The sequence below is a fragment of the Penaeus vannamei genome, chromosome 10, assembly GCF_042767895.1.
Source record: "Penaeus vannamei isolate JL-2024 chromosome 10, ASM4276789v1, whole genome shotgun sequence".
In the NCBI taxonomy this organism is placed as follows: Eukaryota; Metazoa; Arthropoda; class Malacostraca; order Decapoda; family Penaeidae; genus Penaeus; species Penaeus vannamei.
In genome coordinates this window covers 18,343,225-18,360,724 of record NC_091558.1, presented here as the reverse complement: position 1 = coordinate 18,360,724, position 17,500 = coordinate 18,343,225, and the positions used below count along the sequence as shown (strand labels likewise).

The 17,500-nt window shown below is 48.9% G+C and overlaps 1 protein-coding gene across 1 annotated transcript in view; it reads right to left on the bottom strand.

Moving 5' to 3' along the window:
- LOC113807217 (brain tumor protein) overlaps positions 1-17,500 on the bottom strand; it is a 39,227-nt gene that overhangs the window by 1,737 nt on the left and 19,990 nt on the right. The window contains exons 2-4 of the mRNA XM_027358422.2: positions 7,859-8,000; positions 5,470-7,679; positions 1-5,255 (exon numbers count right to left, since the gene is read on the bottom strand). The exon at positions 1-5,255 is cut by the window's left edge and continues 1,737 nt beyond it. Coding sequence (XP_027214223.1) covers positions 4,959-5,255; positions 5,470-7,679; positions 7,859-7,976 — 2,625 coding nt within the window. The 5' untranslated portion in view covers positions 7,977-8,000 and the 3' untranslated portion in view covers positions 1-4,958. The remainder of the gene's footprint in view (positions 5,256-5,469; positions 7,680-7,858; positions 8,001-17,500) is intronic.

Here is a 17,500-nt window from a genome sequence, read left to right as displayed (position 1 = left end):
ACTAGTCTCCTGATGTAGCTATCTGCAAGTCACTTCAGAAAGTTGAATGAAATTTGAAATAGCAATAAGTGATATTGCCTAGACAGTGCCAAGAGGACTGAGTGCCTCAAACACATCACCAAATAGTCCTGCAGCAAAGGTGCGTCTTAACACATCAACAACGAAGGTGGGCCAGGGGGGAGGTGTTTCTGTCCTCACTGATCAGGAGCTGGTGCTTCACTGTTCCCCAGCCTACATCTTGGAAGACCAACAACTCCAAGCAATTGATGCTTGGCCTCAGAGCACTTAGGGTGTGTTGTGGAGAGGACAGTATATAAACTGGCAATGACTTAACAATTTTTAAATAAATAAATAAATAAATAAATAAAAAAGGAAAATCAACAAATGGTGCCAGAATAAAGTAGAGGGCACTAACCCTACTGTGCTGTCACTACTGGGTCAGCTAACACTCCCCGTGGCCCATCTTGCTACAATATCAGGGATAACAAGATGTTTAAAACAAGTCCAAGATTGATTCTGTAACAGCTCTTATATATCAAAATAAACTGAAACTTTTTGAACAACTGACAGACATGGCATATCTTTTCTTGTGTTAGACATGGTTATATGAATATATAATGCTTTACATACTACGGGACCATTTAAGTGGGTAACATGAGTTATGTATGACTGTAATTGACACACTTGGACCTTAAACAATATCAACATGGTTACAAACACAGATCTCTACAAAAGCTGCCGTAAACACTGTACACAGAGTAGTTACTGGCACCGCCCTGGCCTGGTATGGGGGGCGGCAGAGTCAGGACAAGCAGAGCAAACTTCCAGCGGTTAATATCATCACTGACAAAAGTCTCCCTGGCCAAAGTGACCCACTTTTAAGTACACATTTTGATTTCTAACACTTGGAAGAGGGGGACTTGCTCGTCCTGTCTCTGGGTTCTGGTCATGACACTTTTTCCTGATGCTTTGGACTAGGCACAATAATGATCAACTACTGCTTTGTGAACAGAAGAGGTTCATATAGCAAAAATAGCAACACACATCTGGTGGGCACTAAAGAGACTGGGCGATGGGTACAGCTCGAGGCGGTAGCGCACACCCACGCCCAGCCCAGGGCCCAATCTACAAGCAGCGCTACTACAAAAGTAACATGATACAAACAGATAGAAAAAACAGCAAAAATAGTGGAATGTTTCATCTCTGGTAAGTAGTCAACGCGTCAACAGCAGAGAACTGGGTTATGATACTCTTAACGTTAGTAGAAAAGCAGAGGGGCGCAGGGCGGGTCAAGACGGTGCAAGGCATAATACTGGTGGCCGCCCTACCCCCTCCGTCTGGGCCCGCGGGCTCACCAACCCACCGCCCGCCCACAAACTACACATTCTTTTGGACTGTAGAAAGGTGAAAAAATAGACTTTGGAACTCCTTTTTTTAAGTAGATACGAACGAAGTCATGCTTCAGAAAGGCCAATGGAAGTGGTGAAGAAATTATCAAACTTTGTTGTAGTGTCCCAATTTATCACTGGTGTATTGTGACGGAGAGGTGACAGATGAAATGTGGCTCTAGGCAGGGGTTGTGGCACCAAGGAAGGATAAACATTTGAAGAGTCAACAATTGGAATGTTGGCTGCAAAAATCAACAAATACCTTGTAGGTAATTTGCCAGGTAACTTTTGTGCGTCTGCCAGGAGGATTGTGGCATTTCATCTGGACCAACAGGGACAGTCCGAGAGTGAAAGACGAAGGGGAAGCCCCCTCAGTACTACACTAAGTCCGCCTTAACCTATGGGTTGTTGATCTACACAGCACAGCGAGCACTAACTAGAAGTGGCATGTAGCTGCCCAGCCACTCAGCCACATGTATCCTGGGACTTTCCATGCAACAAGCGCACACACAGAGGTCAGCCTCCACACTCAAAAGAGGACACCAACTCATTCACCAGGACTGCGGTGTGTGGAGGGCAGCCAGAGCCCCGCACCATTGATGCCTTATGCCACCAGGACTGGGCCCGGCAGACCCAGGCAGACTGGCTGGCCAGCCGGGCCCTGACTAGTCTACTGAGGGCCCCAAACAGCTGGTGGGATCCATACAGCTGGAGGGACCCAGACAGCTCCACTAGCATCTACACAGTAGTATCAACAGGAGATATGTATTGTCCAAGCCATTCAGTGCTCCCTTGCAACACAGTGATTGGCTACGAGAATTTGAAAGGTAACATTTAATGCTTATGTGCTACCTAATACAGTTAACTAACTGGCGACAAACTGGTTACCGCCACTCCGAACACTGAAGTTGATTCATCATTCACTGTATTGGGAAAGCAAGCATTACCACAAAGGCCGTGTATGTGCTGTTAACACCTCTATTATGCCATACAGAGTGATGAGAAACAATTAAGTACGAGCCGGCACTTGACTAACAGCCCACGTCCATATGCCAGGCGTAGGATAACAACCAGGTACAAAGCAGACTGTTTCCTGCTCGCGACAAAAACAAGACAACAAATTATTTCCGCTCTACTACACAGGAAACCTTTTAACTTTTTAATCTTATCTGAGTAAATGGCTAGTACATCACAAAAACTAACTCCAGTGAATGAATAAACAGTTTCAACAGTTAAACAAGCTTACAATTTACCCAGCTTGGCACAACTCGTATGGCCAAATTCTGAACACGAAAAAACGAACAACCATTTTCATATCATAACAAAATGTGATTCTGCAGTTACATTCAATCTACATATCAAAGACCTGTTATTGGTTGCAGAAATTCACCAATTCTAAAAATCACTTGTGCCCTGTATCTGTTACCACAGTAACAAAAAACAATCATAGACTTTGTGCGGGGAATCTGCAACCAGCGGTCGGTTTTGGAGCGGACCCATTCCCGCATGAAGCAGAGGTGTGTGTGGCACAATCACAACACAGTCACGACCTTAAGGACTACAACACCGCACAACACTGGTAAGGCATGATCTCAGGGAAAGGTCACAAGTTGGTTTAGTTAATATCAGCCATCCTAGGCAGGGTTACAACAGGTTGAGCTTTGTATTACACTACTTGAAGCAGATACAAAAAAGGCAAGATAGGGAATAGTGATTACAACAATGGTACTCAACTTCTACCTAACATAGTGAGCTAGTCTAGATATATATCAACAGGTAAGGGCAATAAGGGCATATTAATCCGGCTGTTACCACACGGGTGCAGAACCCACAAGTCCAGCCCCGAAGGTGGACTCTAGGATGTGGCTGGCGGGCTGTGTGGTTAGAGTGCTTCATTACTACAAGGACAGAATTTGATTTCTGTTCTACATGTGTTTCAAGAGTTCAAGACAGTTGTTAAATTCATATTTCTAACTGTCAAATGTAGAAAACATCACCAAAGTTATATTATCACCTGTAATTTAGTTTGGCCCCCATTTTTCTTTAGTGTTTGTTGCTTCACAAAAATGACTTTCCTTGCATGTACAAAGATAAACATATCAGGCATTTGCTTCCTCTGACTTTGATTGTCACACTTGGGCTAAATTTATAAAAGCAAATCTGGGCAGGTTTAACATCTCTAGAAACACCATTAACTAATTTTGATATATATTCCTCAGCAAACAGTGTGAAAAGGGTATAACAAGTGAGTAGCAAACTTCTGGATGGCTCAACATGTAACTTGTCAATAGCATTGACTTTTTTTTCTTTCTTTTAAAATAAATAACGTCTCCATTCTGACCAACGGAATACTTGTAAAAAGGAACAAATTTTCCAGCCTTCCATAAAATGAAACTTAAAATCTTTTTCTTCTAAAAAAACAAAAGACCAGACTTCTTCCCGATAAATAAAACTGTTGGCTCCCGCCGAGCCATAGGACCGGCCGACTGGCCATCTTTCTGACTGACAGTGACAGACTAACTACATCCTGGCCTAACTTTGTTGTTAGCCCCTGAAATGGGGCACTGGCTGGCGGGTGGCCCCAGTAACAATATGCTAACCAGGGCCTTCTACTGCCCTGCCTCCATGCACATCTTGCCTGTAGCTCTCATGCACAATTCCTTACAACTAACAAATGCAATAGAACAATAATGGGTGAGTTGATCAGCTGCAGCTGCAATATATAAAGAGCTACAGCTGAGAGATGCTACCACTAGAGGGCAGAGGAGGACCACCGGCACCCTGCTGATGCGTGCAGTGGTGCTCCACTCCCAAACTTCAACACCTCAATAAATTACTGCACATAAATATGAAAAATAAAAGAAACTTAAACAAAACCAAAACAAAAATACCATGAGCAGGCTATCCAAGAAACAAAAACTTAATCCTTAATGGCACAACTTACGACTGTAGGTGCAACAAATAGAAAATTTTGAAATAAACTCTAAAACCAATTGAATAGTTATGTACATGACTATTGGCAGAGTTAGAAAAATTGAAAATAAAATAGAAAAACCTACTTCAACAAAAAATGCGAGTAAATGTAAAAGTGACTTGTATAAACAGGTATCTAAGCCCATTATATGGTAACTGCCTGATACCCAAGTACACTGGTAACTGGCCTCTTAGCCTATAAAGGAGGCCTCAGCCACTTTTTGACTAGGGGAGGGCAGACTTGGGCCTGGCATCTGCCCCTGGGAGTACAAACAACTGCAACCACCGTATTAAAAATAGACTATATGAAGGAACAGAGACAACACGGGAACCTTGCCTCTCACCCAGAGGAACAGCCTTCAACAGTGGCTGTTGAGGCTGACCTTGGCTTGGAGTGAGGGGTGAGGTCATCAGGAGAAGGTTAGTGTCCTGTCACTTGTGCCACACTTGTCACAGTGCCAAACAAGATTACAAGAAGTGTGCCTCTTTGGGCAGTATCAGCAGTCTTCATCTAACAATGCTGTACAGCTTCTCATGTTACAACCAAATTGGAAAGTGCACCACTGTGACTGTAGGCGAGATGAGGCAACCTCTGTCTCACATGTGGGGTGGCGGCACCTGCAGGTACCGGTAAACATACAGACGGTAATCTTTGGAGGCCAGGACCACTGATCCATCATCCATGAGTGCAACGTCAAAGCACTGGGCGTGCTTCACCTTGGACTCGTACGCTGACACTAGCTGGCCATCCTGGGTGAAGAGTGTAAGGTTGAAGTTGTTGTGGTTGTCAGCAATCAGAACTTCACCTTGGCTATTGATGCCTACACCAATAGGGTAATTGGTGATACCCTCGCCACCAATCTGACGGAGGTACTGTCCTTCATAGTTGAACACCTGAAAATAAAATATATCAATATATGGCATGGCATTTTTACCATTTTGTAATGTGATGATCATATACTCAAACTTAATGCTCTAAACACAATCACATGTTAAGTTTGTATATTTCATTTTTGTTTCAACTGCATCAAATACAAAATTATAAAAGCATATATACAATTTTTTTTCTTTGAATCTTCATAATAGTAAAAGGCACACACAGAATTACCTTCACACAATGAGCTCTGTTGTCAGAGATGAAGATTTCTTGTTTGTCATTCACCACCACACCGTTGGGGAATTCCAGGTGGTTGGGGCAGTTGAACTGGTGTAGCACTGTACCAAACTGGTCGAAGATGATGACCCTCATTACTTTGCACTCCACAACAATGATGCGCCCTTTGTGGTCAACAGTTACACCACGTGGGTAGCATAAAGTGTTGGCTCCAAACTTCCTTACAAACTGTCCATACTGATTATAGATCTGTATCTGATGGGTTGGAGATCGTTCAGTCACAATGATGTCACCACTGGTGCGTACAACAGCCACCCTATTTGGGTAGAGCAACTGGCCATCGCGCTTCCCACACTCTCCAAACTGGAATTTGAAACGTCCTTCCTTGTCAAAGATCTGGATTCTGTGGTTGTTAGTATCTGCTACAATTATATCATTCTGGGCATTGACAGCAACACCACTTGGTTCGGTAAACTGGCCCTCAAGAACACCAAACTCTCCAAACTTGCAATGATAGATCATCTTCTGGCGCTTGATCTGTGATCGTGGTGGGAATATGGAACAGGACAGTAGCTTGTGGGACAGATCATGAAGAACTGGATCTGGTGCAGTAACTCCATTCACCTGTTCCTGGTTGAACACGCCTTCTCCACCACAGCTCCACTTCTCATAGGATGTGAGCCCATTTAGGTTGAGATCTCCAAGACTTGTAGAGAATGGGCCCATGGACTGTGTGGAGCTGAATCTCTTGGACAGCAAATTTGACAGTTGACTGTTGCTATATGGACGCTCCAACATTCCATTTAAATTGCCATTCATGGTGCTGTTTAATCCACTGGTAAGCCCATTAGCAAGTCCATTTGTTAAACCATTGGCAAGGCCATTAGTGAGACTATGAGATAATCCTGAAGTTAAACTATTTGCAAGACTTGTGGACAGTCCATTGGCCAACTGCCCATTAGAAATTTGCCCATTTGCTAAGTTCTGTGTGCTGACCAATTGCTGGGCATTGATACTTCCAGTCAAGCCATTGGCCAATGTAGTATTGAGTCCTGATAAGCCATTCAGGCAACTGTTAATTGTGTTCATACTACTAACAGAGACGGAGTTGGAGGAGTTGGGTCGTGCAATGGGTGGTAACTTGGTTGGCCCAACTTGGATATCAGAGGCTGACCGAATATAGCCAAATGTGTTCCTCACTCCTACTTGAATGGCAGGGAAATTACTCACAAATTCAAGGTCACTGACATTTTGCATACCTAGGTCAAAGTTCTTTCCCATCTGTTCTGCAAGCTTTCCTTCAATGAGCTTTCGGAACATGAGCAACTCAGTGGTATTTGCATACTTCCTCAATTTTTCAATGAAATCGCAAGTCGATAACAGCTTCTCCACGCTCTCCTGTGCCTTCTGAGCAAACACTGAGAGGGAGACTTGTTTGGCATGGTAGAGCGAGTCCAGCTCTCGCAATAATTCTGTCTTGCGTTCTTCTACCATAGTTGTGTAGAAGTTGAATGTATCATGAATCTCTGACTGTGCCTTCTCATACTGTTGCTGGAGACGTGTTGAAGAACCCTCAACAGATTTAACACAAGTACGGAGATCTGCTGCCCGGGACCGCCCGTCTTCCATGGCATGACAAATCTGATCCAAATGGCGGGGCGCTGCATCGTTCAGACCCTCCAACTCATGAATACCTTTTGGGTGGTCCATCATGATGCAATCATTGCAAACTGGTGAACTACAAGTAATACAGAAATACTTGAGAGGCTCTCCTTTGTGACGTATGCAGGTGACTGGACGCTCATCCCGCTGGGCTAGTTCTGCCAGTGTTACCACACGGTGTCCTTCAAAACAATGCATATACTGGTGGGCCATGACACAGTGTGGGCAGAGGAGCTTTGCGCAGTCCAAACAACGTGCAACAGCTGCTACGTCACGACTCTTGCAGGCTGTGCAAGAAGCAGGCTCATCCACTGGCGTTTCCAAAAGGCGATGGAGAGCGTAGTCTGGTAGTAGAAGTGGTGGGGGAACTGTCGTTACAGCTTGGCACTGAGGGCACACCAAGCGGTCTCCTCCATCACAAACTTTCTCTAAGCACCCAAGGCAGAAGATGTGCAGGCAGGAGAGAACTCGTGGCATAACATAAGTGTCATTGCAGAGCCCACACACAGTTGCCACTGGAGAGCTGCGGCCAACTATGGATCCTGTAATCAGAAAAGCAGTCTTATTATTTACTGTGAAACCTGATATAAGACAACTGAATGACCTCATGAAAATTTTCCTTTCAACTGATTCAATATCGAAATTTACCACAAGACAATATGCCAAGTTATGCAAAGAAAAGGATCACTTTGGGTTACTGAAAACAAAGCAACTTTCATACCTGTGGTGGATGCAGGGGGGGAGTTCTCAAGGGAGCGTGGTGGATCCGAGTCTATCAGGGACCCCAGGGGCGTCCCTGAGAGGGATTCCAGCGATGGCGTGGGGGATCCTACAGACATCCTCGCCCCTCACCCAAACACAACCTGTAAGAAGTTGCTCATTAAAAAAAGTCTTTACTAAAGAAAAAAGAAAGAATTTATATATTGTTGAAGAAAAAAGAAAAATATAAAATGTGTTCTTTCCTATGTTTTCCACAGTATTGACTGACAGACTAACTAAGATTTCTTACATATCTTCTACTTTACAGAACCAACATAAATCATTAGCCCAAACCAATTAAAGACGCGTAATTAAATGTGGTAGCACAGTGCGAGAAGAGCCCGAACGCTTGCGCGGTGGTGGAAGGCGAGGGGAGACAGCGCCGCGGGGCAAGGGAAGGGAAGGTAGGAGGAGGGGAGGGGGAAAGGAAGGGAGGGAGGGAGGAAGGGAGGGAGGGAGGGAGGAAGGAAGAGAGGGGGGGACGGAAGGGAGAGAATGAGGGATTGAGGGGGAGGGGGAAAGGAAGGGAGGGAGGGGAGGGAGATCGTAGCCTCCGTCGTCATACAATATTTACAACATGACCTTTCTCCCCTGCCACTCTCCTCTTCCCTCTCTCTCCCTTTTCCTATGCATTAGGTGTGGACAGGTGTAGTACAGCGAAACCGAAGCGATATTTTAGAACGTTCTCCCTGACATTACTCCCTTTTCTCCAAACCGGGAACCTTTCTTTTGTCCCCGTGTCCGTGTTGCGGATGTGATCATTTAATAAAAGTCACTCCCTCTTTATTCATTCCGACCTTTTCCTTTTCCATTACCCCCACCCCACCCCAATACCCCAGCAGTAAACTGTGGGGGGTTGAGTTTCTGCCCTCCCCTCACCCTCAATACATAACCCCCCCCCCCCCCCCGTCTCCTGGTGGCCAGGTTGTCGAGGGCAGGCTCGGTCATCGACCCTTTGAGCTGTGCCGACCAAGCTAAACATACAAACCTAAAAACTGAACCCTGGTATACATGTTACATATACATCCTCGGGTACCCAAGGCACCACTTACATCATCATAAAATACTTCTATAAAATAAAACTTCACCGAAAGAATCATCTTATTTTTATTACCCTAACCCCCCCACCATTCATTGCAACTAGCACACACCTCAAGTGCTTCTCCTTTACAGACCTCTTTCTCGAGAGCTCTACCTGCGCCACACGAAAACACAACATGCCTTGCTACTTAAGCATTCGTTCTGCTGCACGTCGCCTGTCAGCTGTCGCGTCCTGGGTCTCCCCGCTGACACAGCGCTCGCGGATCTATCCTCCCGGCGCCCTCGGCAGATTCTCAAGGTCGCACGTAAAATCAGCACAGCCTTCCGTTCCCCGAGGTGACTACCACGCCTCCTTCCGCTTGCCTTTGCATCTCGGCCGAACCTTGATACCTTGAGAGGCTCTGCCGATGTTTACGGATCACGAGACGTCTTGACTATCGGGATACTCAGTAAAAAAAAAAAAAATCTCTCCCTTGTCATTTAGCTGGGCTGTTAAAACCCCGTTTAATCATTAGGATGGCTGTAGTATCATAGGCGGGGGGAATGACGCACGTTCCTTGTCCTGATAAAACCGGTTTGCTGGTTTGGCCGGTTTACATAAAAAAGAAGAAGAAGAAGAAAAAAAAAATCTGACGTACCGACATTGTTTTCCGAATTACGCCGCCGCTTCACCTCGAAGGTCGATTATCAAGGCGTTCTTTTTTCTATTCTGGGAATCGATCGCCTTCGGACAGGGAAGTTAACACAAATATTTACATTCGAAGCAACGTCTGGCTATAAACAATGACGTCCTCCTCTCCAAGAAATCTGCATATTGCACAGGCCAAATCCAGTGTCTTTTCCCGACGAAACTTCCAGCGAGGCAGCTGGTTCGCCGATTCACGTGTTGCGTGTAAACAAATGGCTGCCCGCACCGCACCAGTACAGATAAACCACCCTTTTATCTCTTTTTTGCTTTCCTTTTTTCAAGCGTTACCCCCGAAACGAAGTTCAACGACACTGCTAAATTGTTTAAACGTATTTCTGGCCTGTGTTGTGTTGCTCCCGTTTTTCACGATCCCTAAAATATACAAAGGGTCGGGTGGAAAGAAAAGGAAAGTACAAGCTTCGGAGAAGGGTGGGGAGGAATTGGAGGGGGGAGGGGGTGGTAGCCAGGGAACGAGAAGAGCAAGGGCGGTACGAGAGAGAGAGAGAGAGAGAGAGAGAGAGAGAGAGAGAGAGAGAGAGAGAGAGAGAGAGAGAGAGAGAGAGAGAGAGAGAGAGAGAGAGAGAGAGAGAGAAATGGGGAGTGGTGGAGGGAGAGTGAATGTGAGAGATGGGAGTGGGGGGGGAAGGAGAGAGAGGGGGGGAGAGGGAGAAAGAGAGGGATGCTGACGTCACGAGTTGGAAAGCGGGATCGGGAGTGGAAGGGGCGGGGTGCGTCATCGTGTTTCTGGAACTGCTCTATCGCGACGGGCAAGGCTCGGGTACGGCCAAACACACGCGAAATTCCCACTCTCCGCCCGCGCCCCTCCACAGCCCCCTCCCCCCCCCTTCTTCAGGAAGCGACGCGATCCATCATACAAATGAGCCACGATAGAGCTCCTAAATAGCTCGCTGTGGACCCTCGGCAGACAAGGACAAAATGGCTCCGCGGGATGAGGCTTAAACATTGCCACCAACACACGCCGCCTTTGTTTCATTAGTAAAACACACACGCACACGCACTCAATTCAAGCGTCGTCGATCAACAGGTTGAAGAGGAACTTTCGCTGCGAAGACAATTGCCTACTTCGAGATGGCCGTCAACTTCAGGCCGCGCGCGTGACGCCGCGACAGACGCAGCCCATACCCTGTCGACCGCTTTTTTGACATTACAGATAGACATTCTCGAAAGCTTTGCTTGTGAAAAAAAAAATAAATAAATAAAATAAAAAATAAATGAACCATATCAAACTTATTTCCTCGCCTCTTCTCCCCACCTCCTTCCCGTCTCCCCCTAGTCTGTTCCCACTGTCTCTCCTTTCCCCATCCCTCTCTTTCCTATCCCCGCTTTTCTACCCCCCCCCCCTCACTCTCCCTGTGCTCTCCTCTCCTATTCCCTCTTTCTCATCGTTCCGTACCCAAGTCGAGCGGCGCCTGCCGGTGCGGTGGGGATGGGGAGGGGAGGGGGAGGGTAGGGGGCGTACCTTGGCGTCACGAGACGGTCTTGGAGGAGGAGCGGAAGAGAGGGCCAGAAAGGGAGCGAGCGAGGCGGCGGAGAGCGCGCAGAGCTCTCGCCGCCAAGGTGAGAGGAGACAAACACAGGGAAGGAGGAACGTGAAGAGGGAGGAGGGAGGAGAAAGTGAGAGCGAGAGCAGGGGGGGGAACACATTGAGAACGAGAGCAGGGGGGGGGAAGGAAAAACATATTGAGAGCGACAGGGTGGGGGAAGTGGCGGAGCGAGAGAGCATGACAAAGAGAGCAAGAACCTACCTACACCATTAAAAAAGAGAAGAGGAAAGAAAGAAAAATAAGACGAAAGAACGAAGGAAGGGAGGGAGAGAGAGAGAAAAAAAAAGCGCACACCCTCAGAGGTATAACAAGCTCTTGGTAAGACCATTAGTGGACAAGGAAACTCCACGGCCAGTTTGTCTTGACCGGAAAGCACCACCTGTTAAAGAGGAACCTCCAGGAGCCGAGCGTTCGCCTCTCATTTAGTCCTTATAAAGCCTTCAAATGTGGCGAGGAGACGGGAGACGCCGGTCGATAGCCGGAAAGAACATCAAGGAAACCAAAGAAAAAATAAAGATAAAGAAAGGGAAAACGGATAGAGGAAAGAACCGGAGGGAACAGTGCGATAAAAAAAGCGAGATTAGCGACATCAGCTACACTGGAGAATGACCCGAGCGCTGCGTCTGGCGAGTGTTTGTTGTGGCGGGATGCTGTCTGGTGTCTGCGGGGGCTGGGGGAGGGGGAGGGAAGGGGGTATGGTTCAACTTGGTGTAGTACGTCGTTCAAAATACTGGCGGTGAACGGGACCGCCTTCGGGGCTGAACATTTGGAGTCTAGAACGTGTGCAGTGCAATATTGCACGCTTCTCGGATCTTCCCTGCGTCAGGGAGGGAGAGAAGTGGGCGAGGAGACCCTAGGTGACGAGCAGGGCAGACGGAGACTGGGGGGGATGAGCGAGAGAGGGAGAGAGGGAGAGGGAGAGGGAGGGAGAGGGAGGGAGAGAGAGGGAGAGAGAGGGAGAGGGAGAGAGAGAGAGAGAGAGAGAGAGAGAGAGAGAGAGAGAGAGAGAGAGAGAGAGAGAGAGAGAGAGAGAGAGAGAGAGGGAGAGAGAGAGAGAGAGAGAGAGAGAGAGAGGGAGAGAGGGAGAGAGGGAGAGAGGGAGAGAGGGAGAGAGAGATGTCTACAGGTTTACACCCAACTACACCCACATCAGAAGAGGGTCCTCCCCCCCCATACCCGTGTGACGCCCTCCGGCCACCTCCCTCCGTCGGGCGCGTCACTCGTCGGGGCGCAAGGGGCCTCCTCCTTCGCCGCCGCGCCGCCACACTCAAAACATCCGGTAGAGGACGGGAAGACGCGATAAAACGGCCACCGCTCACCTCGCTCCAACCCCGGCGAGAGAATGCACGTAATTCAGGGCACGGCAGGCGAGGCGAGGCGAGGGCGGGGCGAGGGCGGCGTGCAACCATGAATGACTCGCATATGCGGTGCGAAAGGGGTCGTCATTCATGGCCGGGCTATAAATACACGACAGAGACACGAGCATGACCGCCCATTACGAGTCCAATCCTTTGGTAAGGTTGTTCCTTCGGAGACGGGTTTCCAAACGCGACTCGTAGGGGTTTTTGCGCAACGAGACGGGGGCTGAAGCGTCATTTCTGCTTCTTAAGGGTTCAAAACTAAGAATACTATGCGCCGCGCTTGCAAAATATATATGAAATGAATAAATAAAATAAACTTAAATAGACCGAACACATGTCGAGTCTCTTATCTCTTAGCTAACTTGTGACGTAATCTGGTCTCGATATTAAGTCCGACTCTCCATCCACAACGCAGCAATTACATGAAGAAAAGCGAAAGGGAGGGAGAAGAAACGGGGATTAAAGAGAGGAAAGAAAACAAAAACAGAATTGAATCTGTGGAGATCAACAGCGGAGATGAGACGGCGGGACAGCTGTCTGTATCAGCATCATCGCACCTACTTAGGGAAGAGGCAGGGAGGAAGAGGGAAGAGGGAAAGTGGGGGGGGGCTCGTATGCCATCCTGTGACGTCATCGCCTCGCACGTCATCTGGCCGCGTGACACAGCACATCATCTTGGCGCGACGTGACTGGGCATGACATGTAAGCGGCAACTCCTTTCTCCGTGTCATGACTGGGACATGACCTGTTCGCCCGTTCCACTTGTCCACGTGTCTACAAGCGCATGGCACCTGGTGAGGAGGAGGAGGAGGAGGAGGGGGGGGGGGGGGAGAAGGATGCAAAAGGGGTCAAAGGTCAAACTCCCGCGAAATAAACCTACACGAGCAGGTAGCCCACGGAACCTGCCGGGCCGACTTACGCCGCCTCTCGCTACGCCGCCGCCCCGACCGCCCTGAAACCACCCCTTGAAAGCGCATTCGCCGCCCTCCGTCCCTGCCCGACTTCCGGCCTCGAAATCTTGGCACTGAGCGGCACCGGAGCCACTCACTCCCATGTCACCAACATCAACAGGAAAAGCGCACACCACGTGCACAAGAGAACATCAAAATCTTACGCTACGAGCAAACTAAGGATGCTCAACATCGAAATAGGTCCGGGTGCAGCGTGGGGCGTGGCACTAGCCGAGACTGCAGTGCCACCGGTGAAGCTCCACTTTTCGAAAGAGGGAAAAATAAAACAAAATAAATAAATAAATAAATAATAAGAATAAAATAAAAGTAATATAAGTAAAAATGCCGGAATAACAAAACCTGTCATCATCGAATCACTTCGAAAGGAATGAATGGGAGAAAAAGGGAGAGGGAGGGACGGAAGGAGGGCGGGCGAAAGAGGGGGAGAGGGAAGGACAAAAGGGCCAAGATGCAAAGTTATCAAAGAGGAAAAAATGTAGGTTGGGTAGATTGGAGAAGACGTCGGCAAATGTCATCGAGGACTTCAACAAACTCAAAACAAGAGTTGGCGTTCGTCCAAATCTAAAAGCGACCGGCAACCCACTCCCCCCCCCTCCCCCTCCCTTCTGCGGCCTCTTCTCCCCCTCCTCCTCCTCCTCCTCCCACCCTCCCCTTCTGCGGCCTCTTCTCCCCCTCCTCCTCCTCCCACCCCTCCCCTTCTGCGGCCTTCTTCTTCTCCCCCACACCCCTCCTCCTCTCCCCTTTTCTTTCTCTTTCTCCACCTCTCCCTCCTCCTTCCCCTTCCCTTCTGTGCCCTCCTCTTCCCCTCCTCCTCCCTCCCCCACCCACTCGCACCCCCAACTACACCATATGCCGCCTTCCCCTCTACCTTTCACCCCCACCCCCCCCAACAGCCTGATATGCACCCGCACAAAATATTGGGAGGCGAAGAAGAAGAAGAAGAAGAAGAAAATCAGAAACATGGGAGAAAGGAGCAAACACGAAGGTGATAGAGACGAATAAGATAGGAACACCAAGTCAGGTGGAAACAAACAAACAAACATACAGAGAGAGAGAGAGAGAGAGAGAGAGAGAGAGAGACAGAGACAGAGAGAGAGAGAGAGAGAGAGAGAGAGAGAGCGCAAAAAGAGCTCTCCGGGTGGGCGGGCACAGATATATTTATACATCCGGGCCATCAAAACTTGCCCAGTCATAAAGAAGGCGAGGAGAAGCGATGGAAAAAGCGGGGAGAAAAAGAAAGAGAAAGATAAATAGCAAGAGAGAGAAAAAGAGAAAGAGCGCGAGAGAGAGCGAGAGCGAGAGATGAGAGAGTAGAGAGAGAGAGAGAGAGAGAGAGAGAGAAGAGAGAGAGAGAGAGAGAGAGAGAGAGAGAGAGAGAGAGAGAGAGAGAGAGAGAGAGAGAGCGAGAGAGAGAGCGAGAGAGAGAGAGAGAGAGAGAGAAGGGGGAGCAGACGCACCAGACTCCCAATAGGCTTATCTGTGCGAGGGGAGGGGTGGGGTCACAGGGACGGGAGGGAGGGGTCACAGGGGCCTTTGCCAGGTACACCGTTTGGGTCTCGGCAACGACTTTGTTCATATTTTCTTTAGTTGTTCTGTTTACCACTCCCCCACCCATCTCTCTCTCACCCCTCCCCCTCTTTGTCGTATCCGCCCACACTATCAGCAAGATCAACACTGTCACTCGGTCTCCTGCGTCACTATCACATGTCAACGAGATAAATACAGTTATCTGATTAATGTCAAGACACACACAAGGTGCGATCTCTCCATTCTCAAAATTTCCCCTTTCCAAACTGCCTTTTCCTCGCCCTCCCTCTCTCCATCTCTGTCTTTCTCTTTCTAATCTCCATCTTCCTCGCCCCCCCCTCTCTCTCTCTTTCCAATCTCCCTCTCCCTCTCTCTCCTTTCAATCTCCTTCTTCTCCCTCTCATTTTTTTCTAATCTCCTCCCTTTCTCTCTCTCCCAGCCACGTGTTCTCTTCCCTTCGCCTGACCTGGCCCTCCATCTACGCCATTTCCCCTCCGTTCAAACTGCGTTCCCTAGTGAAGAAGGGGAGAGAGGGGAGCGGCGGCGGAAGAGGCAGAGGGAGAAGAGCGAGCGGCGAGGGGAAGGGTGGACCAACCAAGGTCAAGGCCCTCTTCTCCCCTCGGTCTCTCGCTCTCGCTCGCTCCCTTCCCCCCCCCCCCCCCCCCTTCCTCCTTTTCTCTCTCTTTCACTTTCGTTCCCACCCTCTCTCCTTTCTCTCCTCACTCACTCACTCCACTTTTTTTTTTTTTTTTTTTTTTTTTTTTTTTGCACTTTCGTTATCTCCCCCCTCTTCCCCCCCTTTTCCAACCTCTCCCTTTCCCCCCACTTTCACTTTCTCTCTCACTCTCCCTCCATCTCATTTATTCCGAGGCCTACAGTGGGGAAAGGGAGGGGAAAAGAGAAGGGGAGGATGCCATCACAACACCGAGGGGACCCGCGTTATTGATCACGGGGCAACGCCGCTCGCACACACCAAAAAGTACCTACGCCGTCTATTGCTATCAAGTTGTGCTTTCCATCGCCCTGCTGCTGCCACACTACAAAGGCGGCGGGCGGCTGCAAGGCATACGCGAGGCGAGGCACGTATGCGTGTGTTGAGGCTCAGGTACACGTGTTTGCGTGCGTTTCTGTGTGTGTGTGTGTGTGTGTGTGTGTGTGTGTGTGTGTGTGTGTGTGTGTGTGTGTGTGTTGTGTGTGTGTGTGTGTGTGTGAACAGTATGTACGTGTATGCGTGAGTTTGTGTCCGTGGGGGTAGAGGTAGGGAGAGAGGGGCAGGAGGGAGAGGGGCAGGAGGGAGAGGGGGGAGAGAGAGGGGGAGAGAGAGGGGGAGAGAGAGAGGGGGAGAGAGAGAGAGAGAGTGAGAGAGGAGAGAGGGAGAAAGAGAGAGAAAGAGAGAGAAAGAGAGAGAAAGAGAGAGAGAGAGAGAGAGAGAGAGAGAGAGAGAGAGAGAGAGAGAGAGAGAGAGAGAGAGAGAGAGAGAGAGAGAGAGAGAGAGAGAGCCAACACGCGTGTTTGGTAACTGCTTCCCATTTTGGCGCCAGTCGCTCACACCACGCGGAAATTTGACTGATCGATACACACAGGTTGCAGAATGGGGAGTCGGCACGGACAGACGCACGCACGCACGCACGCACGCACACAGACACACAAACATTAATCAAAATAAGCACAAGGCATCGAAAAAAATGGCCAAAAATCGAAACGCCGTGAAGGTTAATCTCATCCCCTCATACTTTACATCAATCACTACCAGATGTAAACATGCCTCGCGAAACATACACACACACATGGGCACACAAACAGACGGAGGCCGAGAGGGAAAGGCGGAGGGTGGGAGGGAGGCAGCGAGGGAAGGAGAGGGGATGAGGGGGGGAGACAGGAGGGAGAAGAGGAGAGAGGAGAGAAAAGTGGAAAAAGGAATAACGAAGAGGGGCGAAAGAAAGGGGGAATAACAAGATAAAAAAAACATAACCAAAAATAATAATAAAGAAGAATGGAAAGAGGGAAGGAGGGAGGCGGCGGCAGGTAAGCCACGGCGTACACAGAGAAGTAAAGAAAAAAATAAAAATTAAAAAGAGGGAGACCTTAAAAAGAAAGAGGAAAGCGCGTGCCAAAAGTACTCGAACGACACTCGAAAGGGAAATGGGGAACGCAAACAAATTGAAGCACCGGAGGGGATAGACTAAGGGGAAGACGAGGGGGGAGGAGGAGGAGGGAGAGGCAGAAGGGAGACATGGGGAGGGGGAGGGGGAGAGGAGGAGGAGGGAGGAGTGAAGGGAGACAAGGGGAGGGGAGGAGGAGGGAGAGGGCGAAGGGAGACAAGGGGGAGGGGGGAGGAGGAGGAGGAGGAGGAGGAGGAGGAGGAGGGGAGAGGCGAAGGGGAGGATAAGGGAAGAGGGAGGAGGAGGGAGAGGCGAAGGGAGAAGAAGAGGAGGAGGAGGGAGAGGCGAA